The 17569-nt window shown below is 38.0% G+C and overlaps 1 protein-coding gene across 4 annotated transcripts in view; it reads left to right on the forward strand.

The window, feature by feature from the left end:
- SBF2 (SET binding factor 2) overlaps nt 1–17569 on the forward strand; it is a 472123-nt gene that overhangs the window by 192294 nt on the left and 262260 nt on the right. For all 4 annotated transcript variants that reach the window (XM_056115864.1, XM_056115865.1, XM_056115866.1 and 1 more), the window contains exon 3: nt 17269–17406. In XM_056115864.1, coding sequence (XP_055971839.1) covers nt 17269–17406 — 138 coding nt within the window. The remainder of the gene's footprint in view (nt 1–17268; nt 17407–17569) is intronic.

Here is a 17569-nt window from a genome sequence, read left to right on the forward strand (position 1 = left end):
ATTAGGATCATCACTATCCAATTTACCATATAAATGATCTCTTACAAATTACTCATGTCTGTTACTGCTTTCCTTTTACTAACCTCCAAGATCTTATGTTCTGAGAGTTTGTTTGTGTTTTGGGTTTTATTTGATTTTGTGAATCATATGATATTTTTTATTTCCTTATATAAAATATTTCCTTATATAGTATTGCTTTCATTCTAAGTTCTGATTTTATTTTCCATAAGCCTTGTATTAAAAAGCATTGTTTTACAAAGAAAATTATTAGCCTAGAAGTCAAAGGTTATAGATCTTAGGTGGGTGAATCTGATGACAATTTTTTTTTCAGTGCTTCAGTCTCCTTTATGAAACAGGCCTTATGTGCTTTCACTGTGCTATGAGATAGTTGTAACCATGGTAGGGAATTATGGAGTTAAATCAGTAAAGTCTTACCTGCTTGGAGAGTGTCTTATAGCTAGTTCTAGGAAAATAATTAAATTATAACCTCTTGGTTATAATATAGTATTACAAACAACCTCTGTTATATTCAGTTGAAATGCAAGATAGTCTGCAATAAACTTTCACCATTGAATCACCATGAGAGCAGTTACAAAGCTTTTGGGTCTAAGTCTCGGTCATACAATGAAACACCTGTATCTTCACCAGTGCCCATTCTCCACCCCCAACAACCCCAGTACACCCATCCCACACCCTCCCCCTACCTGTGGGGCAGATGATTTTCACATTACTCTCTCTCTACTTTGATCACATTCAATATTTTGACACCAGACCCACCATTATTATTTGAGATTTTACTCCAACACTCAGATCTGCTGAAAAGGCAACCATAGACAATTTGTTTTCTGTTGCTGGTTATGAATAACATATGATGTCGTGTGGCTGCAGTCGTGGCCGCGCAATTTTGAAATTCCGAAATTTTAACACCTAAATCTGGAGGGATTTCTGCCAAAACCTGCTGGGTTCCAAGATTTGCCCCTGAGTCTCTGGGATCATCACCATTAAGCAGCTTGATTAGGAGCCAGAAAGGCTATTCGTGGGCAATGACTTGGGGTCTCCTTGGGGTGGGGAGGACAGGACCGGCTCCACCCACTTCCCTTGAGACCCAAAATGTCTCGTCACTGTGGGCCCAAACCTGACTGTTCAGTGGCCTCTGGAAGATGACGGCCACCGAGCCACCAAGGGAAAGCAGTTGGAGGGACAACACCCTTTCCCCCCTGGCGTGGCCCGGTGACAGTAACCTACTGCGTGGTCTGAATGCATTTCTGCCAAAAGCTGCTGGGTTTTGAGATTTGTTTCTGAGTCTCTGGGATCATGGCCATTAAGAAGCTTGATCAGGAGCCAGAAAGGCTGTTCGTGGGCAATGACTTGGGGTCTCGTTGGGACGGGGAGGACAGGACTGGCTCCACCCTCATCCCTTGAGGCCCTGCGTGTCTCGTCATTGCGGGCCCAAACCTGACTGTCCAGTGGCCTCTGGAGGATGGCAGCCACTGGCCGCCAGGGGGAACAGGACAAAGCACGAAACCTATTCCCACCTGGGTTGGCTCAACACTGGTAACCTACTGCAGGGACCAGATGCATTTCTGCCAAAAGCCGCTGGGTTTCAAGATTTGTTTCTGAGTCTCTGGAATCATGGCCATTAAGCAGTTCAATCAGAAACCAGAGAGGCCATGCCTCCAATTATATAGCTGAGCCAAAGGTGGTTTGTGGGTTTGTTTCCCACGTACCTAACTTTTGGCCGTTTACTTTCTTAGTAAACTTTGCCCCAAGTTTTTGGGGTCTGGCCAAAGGCACAGCAGCAATTTTGGGGTATCTGGAAGTCTGAAGGCGCCATGAGGCTGCTGATGCACTTGCCTCACAGGTACAGATTGACCTGCTGGCGGCACCATACACCCTTTCCTGTTCCATTTTTATTTTCCCTGTAGGTCCTTATTTATACTGGTCCTGATGCTCTGGTGTAGGCATTCTCTCATGATGTGACAGTCAGTTTTCCTCTTCTCTAAATGACTGATTTAGGTGTTGTGTTTTCAAGAGAATATTCTGCAAGTGCCTTTCTCAGAAAGGCTGTAGTAAGTAAACAAGTTTTTTTTTTTATAATGTAATTTTTAAAAAGGAGATTTTTCTATTTAGGGTGCTTTTTAGAGTTTCTTACCTCTGTAGTTCCAAAGAAACACCCATTTTGCTATTATCCAGATACATTTGGACTGAGCTTTTGTCATAGAACATTTTGTTCTATTTGCTGTAATTTTTTTTCAAGGGACAGGGATAAACAGCTTAAACAGATAATCATCTCTGGTTGCTGCTTTTAACAATAATATTTAGCAGCCAGCGAATATTCTGCAAGTGCCTTTCTCAGAAAGGCTGTAGTAAGTAAACAAGCAGCAAATATTCGGGGTGACTGATAGATGATAGAATTTAAGTCTAGCAAACTGCCTGTATCAGGCAAAAACATTGTTTTTCTGTTTTGGTAAATAATAGTCATCTTGTTTAGACAGGTCTTATCAAAAACAGTGTTAGCATTTCATACCAAACATTTTTCTGAAGCTCACAAGAACTAAAACTAACAAATTTTGAACTGCTTGAGTCATATTTCATTACTCTTTTTAGACACAGATTTTGATTTGTTTCCAAATCATGTTATACTGTATCCTGTGTTTTAAAGAATGATAACTATTGTGGAGTATTCCAGTCAGTCACCATTTACAGTAATACTTCAGTCACCATTTACACAGTAATGCTTGGGTTGTTTCTCAAGCTTACATTTAGCTGATACTTGGAAGCATACTTTAATCCTTGGCTGCCAAAGATTTAATTACAGGTGTTTTGTTAGGCTTAATATTTGGTGGTCAGGATTTATTATAAATTAAAGTGTAATTCCTTTACAAATTTTATGATACTAGTTGTCTAAGGTACAATTGCTTGCAGCCATCTTTAAATGCTGGTTTCTGAATCTACAATAGAAAAACCTACTTTATACATATTTCAGGTTCAGAGGTTTTTTTGAATTACTTTTTATGTTTAAATGATATCATTATATCACATCATCAGAATCACCAGAAATAAAAAAAAAAAAACCTCCCACTTAAAAAAAACTCCCACTGGGAAGGATTTTGTTTTATTTGTAGTGCTTGGCAAATAGTAGTAGTTTAATAAAATTGAATTATTGCCATCAGCTTCAGGGGTCACCATGCTTGTTCACATTGCTCATAGAAATGCTGCACATGTCAGGGATTAGAGGTAGCACAGAACTTGTAAGAGGCCCTAAGATCTATCCTTAGCACTTATTAAAAACCAAACAAACAATTCAAAAAAACTGATGCAGCAGACCTAAACTCTGTCTTCTAACAAACTCTTGTCTTTTACCCTCCACTATCCTATTCTTAATCTCATGCAAGAGACCTCTATTCCAGTCATCAAACTACCTGTTATTTCCTTATATAATAATAACCATAGCAATTAAAGTGATATTATTGCTAAGATATCAGAATATCCTGGCCAACGGGTCTATAATAGTCTCTCTTGTCATTTACTATGTCCCAGGAATTATGCTAACCAATTTACACACAGTTTTAAATTTACTCATTATATAATTTAATCAAAATAATTCTTTTGAGATATTTTACGTTGCAGAAAGAACTGAGGTTAGGAGTAAATGGGTGTCTTATGATTAGAATCTGTCTGGTGCCAAAGACCATGAAATTATTAAGTCCAGCTTTCTTTCTGGATCTATTTTTTAGTATATCAGATGAATTGCTGCCTTTTAATATGTTCAGTTAGGGGTTGCTTATCACTCATGAGAATTATTTTACTTTTAATAATTATAATTATATAAATTTACTTTTTAATACTAAAGAAGTACTGACATATATACAACTTTCAATGATTATGTTTCTAATAAACTTAAACCTCTAAAAGTGAATATATTTTGATTAACATTGACTATATCAAGTTATGTTTGTCCCTTGTATAACAACATTTTCATTACTCTAAACAAGAAATCTATTTTTCAATGAAATTAAAATTGTGTGATTTAAAAATAATGACTCTCGAGAGATTAATAGATAATTTTCTAAATTTCCTGTATAGTTTAAACCCATACTATAGCTAGTAAGAGAAGAGAGATAATGCTGTTTGGAGCACTTTTTTTGTTGTTGTTTTGTTTTGTTTTTTGGTCACATCTGTAGGTACTTCCTGGCTCTTTGTTCAGGGATCATTACTGGTGGGCCTTAGGGGGCTATATAGGCTGCCAAGGATTGAACCCAGGTCAACTGCATGGAAAGCAAATGCCCTACCCTGGTACTGTCTCTCCAGCCCTCAGATCAAGTATTTTTAATTTCATCTAAATAAGATACACTTGTTCTGACAGCACAGCAGTTAGGTAGGCATATACCCAGTCTGGTTTTAATTCCTGGCACCACACAGTCCCCCGAGGGCCCTCAGCAGCGTTGGGGTAGCCAGGTAATCCCCTGCACTCCATGGTCCAAGTGGTTTATATCCTGCACCTCTGCATTCAACCAGCAGCCTGGTGGGTCAAGAATCACTGGTGGGGCTCCCAGGTCTCCTGAGGACCTCTTGGGAGGCCCTCCTTCAAAGATATAAAATGCTGGCTAAAAGTAGGTATGAAGACTAGATAGCCTTCATAAACTTCTAGAGATAGTTAAATCTGCAGATGAAGTGTCAGTCACAGTCACTCATGAGTGAGAGCATTCCCTTCCCTCCCTCTCCTCTCCCCTTTCTTTTCCCTTCCCCCTTCCCCTCTTCCTTTTCCTTGCTTAGGGCTTACTCCTGAATATCAGCTCAGGGATTACTCCTGGCAATGCTTAAGGCTTACTCCTGACTCTCTGCTCAGGGGCACTCCTGGTGGAGCTTGGAGAACCATATGTGGTGCCAAGGATTGAACCTCAGTCAGCTGCACGCAGAACAAGTAATTCCTTGAGCCCCAAGCAAGTTTCATAAAATTTGAAGAACAGTTGGTTTCTTCAAAATAAATAAATTTAATTATTTAAAAAATATAAAATCATTCTTTGTTATTCGAATTTTTTTGTTTTTAATCCTTTTCTCAGTTGTTGATCATGTGGTTAGCTGTGTTTTTATTAGCCCATTCTTTCTAATAGATGGGCCTTCTGTCTGTTCATACCTGTCTACTGGCAGCTGGTTTAGAAATCATTTCAACATCTACGTCCCCCACCTAGGGTCACACAGAGTGATAATCAGCAATGGCAAGGATCATAAGATGGGGTTTGGGAAATAGTCAGAGGTGAAGGTGGTTCTCTTGCATGACGCTGACCCTGGATTGATCCCTAGCACCACATATTATGTTCTTTCCCTTGATCACCCACTGAAGTGATCTCTGAGTGCAGAGTTAAGAGTCAACCATGAACACTACTGGGTGTGGCTGCCAAACTTAACAACAACAAAAATAGATAATGAGAAAATAAAAAGATAAGGTTTTTAGTTTGATTTTCTTTAAAAGCATAGAAAAGATTAAAACGTAAATAGAAAACAGTAAACTCCTATGTACGTGTTGTCCAACTACCAGCAACCATTAACTCTGGCTAATGTTCTTGTTTAATCTTTTAGTCCTGTTCACTAGGTATCCACCCACCAAACTGAAGAAACAAATCACAGATATTCTATTAATTGGAGCATATAAAGTCATTTCTTTTCATGCATTTTGACTATAGTTCAGATTAATATCATTCATAAATATTTCAGTATTTCTAAAACATAAGGCATCTTTCTGTTGTTCAACATAATCACCATGTCATTACTATGGTTAAAAATTAACAATGATTCATTGATAGAATCATATAGCTAAAGATAGGGTTCATATATACACCCTATGTGTATATATCTTTGTATTGCTCCTTTGCTATATTTTCTGTTTATATTTCTGTTATGGCTCCTTCACTACATATTTGCACATACTTATTTTAGTTGAATGGTCCCTTAAGCCTTTATAAAAAAAAGTATTTCCTTTTATTGTAGGGGCAGGCCTAATGATTCAGTGCTAGGGCAGGTGCAGTTTCAGGGATAATTCTGTTCTTGTCCACTCACACGTTCATGAGTTTGTAGTCAATGCTCTCAGTGCCTTATTCCTTTTTCGGAGTTCTGTGCCTGAACTCACCCCCCCATACCTCCAACACACTTTTTTTTTTTATCATCAGCACCTGCCACTTCTGTGAATATGGCCTTTATGTCTGACCGCTGGCATCTGTAATTTTCTTGTCTTGTCTTTTCTTTTTTTAACTAGATTTTTCTTTGTGTTCTGTAATCTGTGCCCTGCCTCTTGGCAGGCCAGAAGTTCTGGAAGAGTCACTCCATTATCTGGAACCGTCTGAAATGGGTAGACCAAAGAGACTGAGGGGAAAAAAAACTCCGTTTCCATGACCCTTGAGTGAGAGAACTTGAATGCATGTCTCACAGTCTCCCAGAATTCCTTTGCATTGTGTGTGGAGGGACCAGAGTGATAGTTCATCAGGTAGGGCACTTGTCTTGTGTGTGGCAGACCCAGATTTGATCCCCAGCACTCCATGTGTTTCCACGCACACGGCCAGGAGTGATTTCTGAGTGCAGAGCCAGGAGTAACCCCTGAGCATTTCTGGGTGTGGCCCCAAAACCATTAAAAAAATTCATTTACATGGATTGAATTCCTTTGGCCATAGCTGTAGCCTGTTCATTAAGTACACTGTGGCTAACTGCTCTTTCCTATTCCCTTAGCACAGAATTCTGGACTTAGTTCTCAAATAAACTACTTGCATTAAAATCCTTACTTCAGGTACAGCTTCTAGGAATCATACCAGAAATTGTACACTCAACACCTGTCAGTTTTCCCCCTAACTAGACTTTAGGAAACAGTTTTTAAAAATCCTGTTTTTTCCCTTTGTTTTTGTTTTATTGAGCACTCTAATTTGGGTAGTCATTTTTTTTAAACTTCATAATTTGGGTTACCTAAAATTTTTATTAGTTACCTTTTTTTGTTATTTTTTTTTGTCATTCCTTGTGGTGCTCAGGTCTTACTCCTGGCACTGTGCTCAGGGATTATAGCTGATGGTACTTGAGGGACAATAAGTGGTGCCAGAGATTGAACTGGTTTTGCTACATGCAAGGCAAGTACTTTAGGCCATGTATTATCTCTCTAGCCCCTGTTATTTAAATATTTATGCACTGAAAGTGACTTAACAAATTGTTTAATGTTTAGATTCTGTAACTTCCTCTACCATAGGATATAGAATATATAATATTGTTTTGACATAAACTAAATTATGTGAAATTGAATATATTACAAGTTTTTTTGGTGGAAATTCTTTTTCTTGGGTACATACCTAGGAGTGGAATTATTAGCTACGAATAGTTCTGTGTTTAAATTGTGCTCAATTGCTGGATTGTTTTTCAAATGGGGTTGCATCATTTCATATTCCCATCAGTTATGTATGTGAATTCCATTTTTCCCACATGCTTGCCCACTTTTTATTATTATTTTTGATCATATCATCTTACTGGGTATGAAGTGTAATCTTATTGTATGTTTAATTTGTAATTTCTTAATGATTAATTATGTTGAGCATCTTTTTGTGTGTCTTTTCCATTTGCTTATCACCTTTGGAGAAATATTTAAAGTCCTTGATCATTTTTCTAATGAAATTTGAAAGCAATGTTTTTGAACTTGATAAACTCCAGTTTATTAATTTTTACAATGTATCCTGGCTTGGGTAATATTTCTTAGAATTCTATACTTTATCTGAAATAATAAATATTTTATTCATATTTTCTTCAAAAGTGTTTGTCTTGCATGTGAGTAACCCTCATTAAATATCCAGCACCACTTAATGGTCCCCTGAGCACTGGGAGGAGTGATCCTTGAGAGCATAGCCAGGAATAAAGCCCTGAGCACTGCTGAGTATGGCTCTAAACCAAAACAAAACAAAAGTGATTTGGCTTTGTATTTTATATTTAGATCTGTGGCCCATTTGGAGGTAATCTTTGTTTAAAAGTGTTTTCTTTTTGCACACATGTAAGTGACCTCTTATTCTAATACTGTTTCAAAGGGCTTTTCTTGGGGCTGGAGAAATAGTACAGGGGTTAAGATGCTTGCCTTTCAGCCCATGGTTCAAATCCATAGCACTGAATATGGTCCCCTGAGCACTACCATGTGACATTCTGGATCAGAGAACCAGGAATAGCCACTGAGCACCGCCAGGTATTGACCCTATCCCCACCCCGAAAGACTTTTTGTTCTCAGATCAGTAACTTTTGCACCTTTGTCGAAAATTATATGGTCATTTTGCATATGCTTATTTTTGAACTGTTTTGTCTACTGACTTCTCTATTTATTCACTAATGCCAGGGAGTCTTAATTATTATAGTTTGAGTTATCAAACTTAATTTTTAGGGTAAAATTCTTTTAACCATTTTAGTACCTTTGTCCTATCATAAAATATTTAAGAATGAGTTGATGCCTACCAAATAAAGTTCTGCTTTTGATTGATAATTGAACTAAATCTTTAGATTATTTTGAAGAAAATTGATATCATTAGTATGGTTTTTTAAAAATTTAATTAATTAATTAATTTATTTATTTTTGCTTTTTGGATCACACCCAGCGATGCACAGGAGTTACTCCTGGTTCATGCACTCAGGAATTACTCCTGGCGGTGCTCAGGGGACCATATGGGATGCTGGGAATCGAACCTAGGTCGGCTGCCTGCAAGGCAAACGCCCTACCTACTGTGCAATTGCTCCAGCCCCTATCATTAGTATGTTGAGTGTTCTGACAGTTGTCTATTTAGGTCTTTCAAAATTTTTAATCATCAGTGTCCTGTGTTATTAAAAGGTAAAAGGTAAAGGCCCTCCCGTTGATCGTCGATTTGCTCGAGCGGGCCCAGTAACGTCTCCATTGGAGACTTTGTTGTTACTGTGTCTGGCATATCGAGGTAGCTTGCCGGGCTCTCCGAGAGGGGCGGAGGAATCGAACTCGGGTCGGCCATGTTGGCCGCTTGTAAGGCGAACGCCTTACCCGCTTATTAAATTTTACTTAAATACATTACCACTATGCTGAAGCTATTATAAAAGTAAGCATTTTTAAGGGGATCTTAGAGAGCAGTCCCCTTCATCACTTCTATAATGAGAGTGATCATACACTTGGTTGTGGTGTTCAGGCATTTGTCTATCATGCTCATTGAGTGCTCACATACAGTCTGGTTGTAATACTTGCCAAGAGTCTTTGTGGTGTTCACACATGTTCTAGGGGTTGCACTCTCGACGGTAGTGCTTTCAAGCTCTAATTGTGCTCTCTGTGCATTGCACACCCTGGTTATGATGCTCATATATAACTAGCAATGTGCTTGAGATGACTCATTTCTTATTTTTAATATTTTGAATTAGATGGTTAATTGGTGTCAAAGGACCTGGTACCTTATACGTCACCACCACAGACAACATGCTCATGACCCTCCACCGCTATCCTTGTCACTACTAGTCCAGTCATTATTCCCTCCTATCTCTCCCCCCCAGGGTGTGGCAGTAAGTGTTGTAGTATAAGATCAAGAGTTTGTCATTGCTGGGTAGTATCTTTTTCCTTGCATTCTCTCAATATATCCTGTATATGAGTGAGACTGCTGAGTTTGAGTTTGTTCTTTTTTCTCTTAACTCACAGTCCAGCCTGATATCCTCCAGTTCAATCCATGTTGTAGCTAATTGTATGGTTTTCTTTTCTTAGAACTGCATGGTATTCCATTGTGTGTGTATACCACAACTACATACACACATATATTTGCATATATGTGCTACAGTGTCTTTATTGACTTGTCATTAGGCATTGCTTTCATATCCAGGCTATTGTAAAAAGCACTTTAGTGAACAAAATTATGCATGTATTATCAAATTAATGTTTCTGTATTTGTGGAGAGATGCCAAGAAGTGGAATTTCTGGGTCATATGGGCAATTCTATTCTTTTATGAGAAATCTCCAGGTCGCTTTTTTCTTAAATTAGATGATTATTTCCACCAACAGTGAAAGAGGGTTCCGTTTTCACCACATCTTTACCAGTACTAATTGTTGCTGATCTTTTTGGTTTATACCATTCACACTGATGTGAAATAATAACTCACTGTTGTTTTGATTTACATTTCCTTCAAACTCATAAAGGTTCCTGTCAGAATGGCAGCGAAGGAACGTGGGAACACTGGTGGAGGGAGTTGACGGGGGTGTTGGAACACTGTACATCTAAAACTCAACTATAAATAACTTTGTAAATATGGTGCTTCAATAAAATAAAGAACTCTTTGATAAATGTATGACCTCATTGGATCACCTTATTCATGACTGAGCTTGATTGAACAAAATTTTATTTTTCACTTGTTTGATAATCTTATTTACAAAAATGTATTAATATTACTCCTTATGATACTTTTAATATAGGTAGATGCTCTATTGGGATTGTCTCTTTCTTTCTTGGTTTTGACAGTTTGTGTCTTTTTTTACATTATTAGTCTGGTTAGAGGCTTGTCAAGATTTCCTGTATTTCAAAGAACCAAGTTTTAATTTTTATTGCCATATTTTATGTATTTCATTGATTTCTGTTTGACCCCTCATTTCCTTTTTTCCCTGTTTACTTTGAATTACATTTTATCAATTCCTTAAGATTAAAGTAGAGTTCATTGCTGAGGCATTTTTTCCCCCTGATCTATTTTGACTGTTTAGTGCTATAGCTTTCCCCTTAAGTTCTATTTTAATAGCATCCTACAAAATTTAGTAGGTTATTTTGTTTCCATTTAGTTAAAAATACTTTCTAATTTCTTTTTTTAAATTGTCTCTTTGGGTCACACCTGACTATGCTCAGTGGTTCCTCGTGGCTCTGCACTCAGAAATTACTCCTGGTGGTACTTGGAGGACCATATGGGATGCTGAGGATAGAACCTGGGTTAGCCTTGTGCAAGACAAACACTCTACCTGCTGTACTATTGCTCCAGTTCCTGTAATTTCTTTTGTGACTATAATATAGGAGTTATATACCAATGTGTTTCATTTAGAAGTATCGTGTTTTTGAAAGATCTTTCTTTTTAAATTTCTAACTAAGCTGCTTTATAGTCTGAGGATATATTTTACATAATTTATTTATGACCCAGGATATGCTCTATTTTTGGTAAATGTTTCAAATGTGCTTAAAAACATTATTCTACTGCTATTTGTGTAGTTTTTATTTATTTTCCTATATCAGATTTTTTTAACGGAATAACCTTGAGATAGACCATCACAAAGTCATTCACGATTGGGGTTCACTCATACAATGTTCTAGCACTTATCCCTTCACCAGTATACATTTCCCACCACTAATATCCCCAGTTTCCCACTCACCAATCCCCTCTCTGCCTGCTTCCATAATAGGCACTTTTCTTCTTTCTCACCTTTTGTGCATTATGGTTTGCAATACAGATAGTAAAAGGTCATTGTGTTTGTTTAGGGCATTCAATATTTTTGCAGGAAGATAGAACTGGCGTACATTTTTTTCACTGATTTGTGGCTTTGGGTTGTGGACGTGACTCCTGGAGCTTCTGGAAGTGCAGGCTTTGGGGTGTGGACATGACTCCTGGAGCTTCTGGAAGTACAGGGAGGTGGGGTACGGTAACCCATCCCAACCCCAAGAAAACCTGGAGATTTCAGTCACAAAATCTGCATACCTGGATTTTCAGCAGATTAATATCTTGATGAGATCCATCCCAAAGTGTCTGGCAGGGGGCATGGCAGTGATTTTGGTTTGTGGGAGCAAATGGCTTCTGGGGGCTCTATTTGGGTGGACACGAGGCTAACCTGCCCACCTCTGACCTACCCTAGACTGTTCAGCCTTGCAGGAGTCTGAGGTTAACTGCGGCTTTTGATCTCTTTTAAGATTTATTTATGGGTCTCTGAAGCAAGGCCAGTAGAAGAACTTACATGATGGTGCTGAAGTTGGTTCATGGGGATGACTGCTGGTACTTTCAGGAGTATAGGGAAGTGGTGGAGGTAGCCCATACTGACTCTGAGAAAGCCTGGGTATTTCAGTCACAAAACCCAGATATCTGAATTTTCAGCAGGTTAATATGTTGGTGAAGTCTGTCCCAAGATAGTGGAGTCTGGCTGGAGACGTGGCAGTGAGTTTGGATTGTTGGAGCAAGTGCCTGCTGGGGGCTCTGTTTGGGTGGCACTGCACTGACCTACCCCCTTCCAATCTAACCCGGTCTGTTCAGCTTTGTGCAGATCCAAGATGAACTGTGGCTTTAAATCTCTTTCAAGATTTATTTATAAGTGTCTGAAGTAAGATCCATAAATGAACTTGTACGACTGAACAGGAGGTGGTTTGTGGGTGTGGCTTCCACATACATAACTTTTGGCTGTTTAATTTCTCAAGAAACTTGGTTCTGAGTTGTTGGAATCTGGCCAGAGACACAGCAGCAATTTTGGGGTATCAGGAAGCCTGAAGGCACTATCAGGCTGTTGATGCACTTGCCATACAGGTCCAGATTGACCAGTTGGTGGCACCGTATCTCCTGGGCTCCAGTGGCAGTGGTGGCAGTGGCCCTGGCAGGAACTAGGACCGGGGCCAGGGCAACTGCTGTTTGCAGCGTGGACATTCTGGGCTAGCTGCAGCCACCTATCCAGCTAGGGGACACTGCCTCCATCCTTGGTCTCCTGACAGTTGTTGCTCAGGGAGGTTTTCCTCCATAATGTGCTTGGGCCAGTCAGGGGAAGAAATGACCATGGGCCCACTCTGTTGGTGGCAAATCACTGGAGCCCCATAGTGAGAACCCAGAGTGTCCCCTCAGCTCCAGGGCCTTCACTCCACTGTCGTGCCAGGTTGTCTGCAAAGAGTCCTATTCAGACACGTTAAAACTCTGCTGCCGCCCATAGCATCCAGAGCTGCAGTGGCTCCTCCCACTGGCGGCTGTGCCACTGCCATCCTCAAGAGACCCATTCTGGGCTGGTGCAGGTAACTGGCAGATTTCGTTTAATGACGCTCTTTCTGAGACAGAATATTGAAGGGACGCCCACATTCAGTCACACAGAAACTTTGTGACCCCCACCGACCGCTCGAAGCACTGAGAGCTGCTGTGGCTCCTCCAGCTTTGCCACTTGTCACTGTGCTGTCGCCGTCTTGACCAGAAATCTGTGTATTGTTTTTAAAACATAGGTACAGTTGACTTATAGTATTGTTCAAATCTTCTCCATTCTTACTGATTTTTAACTTATTCTCCCAGTTATTCAGAAAGGCATTATGAAGTCTTTATCAAATAATAACAGAAACATTTCTTAGATAAGGGCTTAATGTGTCCAGGATGAAATACAACAATCTTTACACACTTTTCTCTTATGGTGGTAGGAAGGTGCAATGGTGATGAAACTGGTGTTTGGAATATTAAATGTAATGAATTGTTGTGAACAACTTTATAAAAATAAATTTAAAATAATAACAGAAAATCTGTCTTCTATTGTAGTCTTGTTGACTAGTTTCTTGTATTGAAGACTTTTTTTAGGAAAATAAATATTTATGATTTTATGTCCCCTTGATGAATCAGCTAATACAGTGTTATAAAGTGCCTTTTTAAGTTACTGTTGACATTCTTTGTCTTGAAATAAGTATTTACATAGCTACTGTAGTTTTCTTTTGGTTAATGATAATATATTTTGCTATTTTCTATCCATTTCCTTATGACTTCTGTAGCTCTTTGTACTTACAATGTTTCTGCTGGGCAGTGTGTTGTTTCTAGGGTCTTGCTTTTTAATTCAGTTTCAAAATATGTCACATACTCTCATTATCATGGTTAGGTTTGAGTTTATTATTTTGCAATTTTTAAATTTATCTTACTGTTCTTTTCTTTGTTTTCAGCTTTCTTTTAGATTATTTTCTTTATGATTCTTTTTTGGCTTTTGGGGTCACCCCAAGCATTGCTCAGGGGTTACTCCTGGCTCCGCACTCAGGAATTACTCCTGGTGGTGCTCAGGGGACCATATGGGATGCCAGAGATCGAACCTGGGTTATCAGCCATGTGCAAGGCAAATGTCCTACCTGCCATACTATCACTTTGGCCTCATTGATTTCATTTTATTTCCTCTGTTGTCCATTAGTTTAAACTGTTTTGTCATTTGAGGGATTTGTACAGCTTTAACTTATAGTATATTTAAGTCAACACACTTTGCATTCAGTGGTATTATATAGTATGTAAACTGTTTCTTCCCCCCTTCCCTACTCGTGCTATTGTTACCATATCTTCTACATATACTCCAACCTCCATACTGCAGTACTATTTTTGTTGATATAATTATCTTTAAAAGCAATTTAAATGATGTGAAAAATGTTATGTATTTTTTCTGAATTTTCTATTACCCAAGAATTGGTACTTCTGCCTTGATCTAATTTTCTTCTTTAGTTCTCTTTCATTTTCCACTTGTTTCTCTCTTTGGACACCTAGTGTGACAGTATTACACTTCCCTTAAAAATATTTCTTTTTCGCATGACCACACTGAGAAGAGGTCAGAGACTATTCCTGGCTCAGGGGCCACTCTTAGTGGTGCTGGGGCAACCATGAAGTACCAGGGATATGCATGCAAAGCATGTACTGCAGTCTTCTCAGAGTTTATGGTCTGTGAAATGATGAGGATTAGGTGGAAAGGAGTAGTCACAAACTTAAATTATTGTATGTATGGTCAAGTATATATAATGTTTTACAGTTTCATGGTATGTTCATTGATAATGGTATCTCAAATCGATGTATTTTTTTAGTGACTTGAAAACAGAGGGCAAAGTGTAGCCAGTTATAATTCATACAAACAGTTTAGGTTTTACACCTGTGATAGCTTTTTTTTTCTTTTTGCCAATAAAGACACCAGAGGATAAAACCCTTGATTTATCCTGTTTTTTCAATACTTATCATTCTGCTTGCTTGCTATCTTTTAGTGACTATTTTGTCTCCAGCTGTCTAAACATTCCCTCACATTCCTTTCAGAAATGTGACTCGAGCTCAGGTTCAAGAATTGCAATGTCTACTCCCTTATTGTTTATTACTTCCTCCGCAAAGATTTGAAATGATTGAACTGGCTAACATTATTATGCTTCAAATCCAAATCCTGTGGCGAGTACTTTTTGAAAAATATCGATACTATCTTTTGACAATTGGCATTCAATTAATTAATCTTATGATATGATCAATTTGAAAAGTGACATTTAATTGGAGATTAAGAACATTTCCTTTTATCTTTGAAAAAAATTGTGAGCTTGATTTTGGGAGCTGCTGTTTACTTCTGAATATTCATAATCAACATATTTTATTTGATAAAGCAGAATCAAGATTTCCTGTAAGGTATGAGTTCAGTAGTGTTGCAAAAATCATAGCATAAAGTAATTCCTTTTAACATCTATAGCTAATAATTGTGAAATAAGGGATCTTATGTAGTCAGATCTGTGTCAATAACTATTTTGACAGCCTCTATGGGCATTGTAAAAATATTTAACCAGATCTACCATGAAGTATCATGAACTATCTTGTGGTCACATTAAACTTAGATTTGAAGAAGTACTTAATTAATCTGAAAACAATCCTTGGAATTTCCCAAAAGTTTTACTGTGAATACTTAAAAAAATTCAAATCTTAACAGAAGTTCTCTTTTGTAAACTTGGGGAAAATGAGACCATTTCTAGTGTCTTAAGGAAATCTTACTGCCTAAACTGTAATATTCACCTTCTGGATGTTATACTTAAGTGTTTTCTATTAAAATAAGGATTTTTCTATTTTTTAAATTGTATTTTGTTAAAGCACCATGTTTTACAAAGTTATTTATAGTTGAGTTTTAGACATACAGTGTTCTATCACCAATCTCACCACCAGCGCCAACTTCCCTCCATCAGTGTTCCCAGGTTCACTCCCCTACACCCCATGCCTCAGCCTGCCACCTTGACAGATGCCTTATAAAGTTTGGTTGTTAAAGTATGCATCTCATCTCAGAGGAGGGGGAGAGCCAGCTCCAGCCTGTCATGTGCTTCCATGTTCTTTCTGACCTCAAGGATTTGTTTTTTTTGTTTGGTTTGGAGGATAACACCTAGTTGTGTTGGGGTGTGGGGGCGCATATCTGCTGTATGCATGGGAGATGTTTCCATTGGTGCTCTGGAACCATGTGATGCCAGAGATTAAATCTGGACCATCTACATGTAAAACATGCACTCCGTCTGCTGCGCATGCTATCTGGCGCTCTTTTTTTTTTTTTTGGTTTTAAGTAGTTAAATATCTTCATTTAAGTGATCTATTTGCTTATGAAAATTATTTTGTTGTTTGTGGACCTCCTTGAGGAAGGAAAGGTATTTTGATGTGAGAAATCAGTACATTTGCTATTCTTGGGCTATTTTGAAGACATATATTTTGATCCATATTGAAAACCTATCGATTTGCTCCAGCGGGCCCAGTAACGTCTCCATTGGAGACTTTGTTGTTACTGTGTCTGGCATATCGAATACATCACGGGGAGCTTGCCAGGTTGAAAACCTAATTTTTTATTTAAAATACGTGTTTTAAATAAATATTCTCTGGTATGTAATTTTTCTCTGGTGTGTAATTTTATTACCATTTACTAAGTTTAGTGAATACCTAATATTAAAGCCCCTCTGCTATAAAGTAGTAGTTGTGTGAAGAGCAAATAATGTTACTTTCTTAGAGTGGCATGTATTAACATCTGGCTTTGTGCTCAGAAATCACTTCCGACGGTGCTTAGGAAAGTGTATATAGTACTGGGGATTGAGCTGGAGTTGGCACATACAAGGCAAGTGCCTTAACCCTATGCTATCTCTCCAGCTCCTAAATATATTAAAGAATATCTTATAGCCCAGAATATTGTTTCAGTTAATGAAAAAATACATTTCTCATTATACTGAAATGAAGGAGTAATTAAATCAAAGACTCTAGATTGGTTCATGTATTTTACAATTTGGCTTAAATTTATTTCATGATTCGTTCTAATGGATTAAAGTCTTTGATTTTGGTGCAATATTCCTGCTTGTTTCCATTTAGGTTTCAGAGTGAGTGGCATCTGTGGAAAATCAAGACTGCCTTTGTAAAGTGTATTATTCACATTAGTAAAAATGTTCTACATCATTAACCTGTGTGGGATATTTAAAAATGACTACTGAGGTAACATCACATCAGGTAGAAATAATAATTAATAAAACATTTTAGCATTTTTTAGACTTATAAATATTTTGCATTATACTTATAAAATGGCATAATATTTTTTTCTATTTTACCTAGTTTTGTCAGCCTGGTGGATGGCAACTATCCAGAGAGCGGAAGCAGCCAACGTTTTTTGTGGTGGTCCTGACAGATATTGACTCAGATCGACATTACTGCTCATGCCTAACCTTCTATGAGGCGGAAATCAATCTTCAGGTACAACAACCTTAATCAAAGTATAGTTAAAAGGATAACAGAAGTTTTGTTGTATTTTTTTCTCAGTTAAAATACTTCTTTGAATTTTTTTTTTTTTTTAGCAAGTGAAATACTATACTCTTGGAGAATAGAGTAGAAAGTAAAGAAGTTTAAGAATTTTTTT

This window comes from Sorex fumeus, unplaced genomic scaffold (assembly GCF_029834395.1).
Source record: "Sorex fumeus unplaced genomic scaffold, SorFum_2.1 ptg000030l, whole genome shotgun sequence".
Classification (NCBI taxonomy): domain Eukaryota; kingdom Metazoa; phylum Chordata; class Mammalia; order Eulipotyphla; family Soricidae; genus Sorex; species Sorex fumeus.